The sequence below is a fragment of the Morone saxatilis genome, unplaced genomic scaffold (assembly GCF_004916995.1).
Source record: "Morone saxatilis isolate NCDOM2014 unplaced genomic scaffold, NCSU_SB_2.0 Contig19, whole genome shotgun sequence".
Classification (NCBI taxonomy): Eukaryota; Metazoa; Chordata; class Actinopteri; family Moronidae; genus Morone; species Morone saxatilis.
In genome coordinates this window covers 16,194,963-16,195,222 of record NW_023339751.1, presented here as the reverse complement: position 1 = coordinate 16,195,222, position 260 = coordinate 16,194,963, and the positions used below count along the sequence as shown (strand labels likewise).

The window sequence follows — 260 nt, the reverse complement described above, 5'->3', positions numbered from 1 at the left end:
CACACACACACACACAAACAACTATACATGTATATAGAAATAAATACAAGCAAAATGACTCATTTAAAAGAGATGAGTATAAGAATGATCCAATCCTGTCCTAAAATGTTGTTTTGCAGTGAGTGCTATGGCAGAGCGGCTAGCCAACCAGTTTGACTGCTACAAACCAGCTGTAGACCTCTTCTACCAGCTGCTGGATATGGACAAAGTCGAGGACGCCAAGTTCATGCTGGCTGTGAGTATAAGTGTGTGTGTGTGTG

The 260-nt window shown here is 41.9% G+C and overlaps 1 protein-coding gene across 1 annotated transcript in view; it reads left to right on the top strand.

Annotated features, from left to right (window-relative positions):
• lrpprc (leucine-rich pentatricopeptide repeat containing) overlaps positions 1-260 on the top strand; it is a 49,176-nt gene that overhangs the window by 38,777 nt on the left and 10,139 nt on the right. Inside the window, exon 25 of the mRNA XM_035663835.1 lies at positions 120-235. Coding sequence (XP_035519728.1) covers positions 120-235 — 116 coding nt within the window. The remainder of the gene's footprint in view (positions 1-119; positions 236-260) is intronic.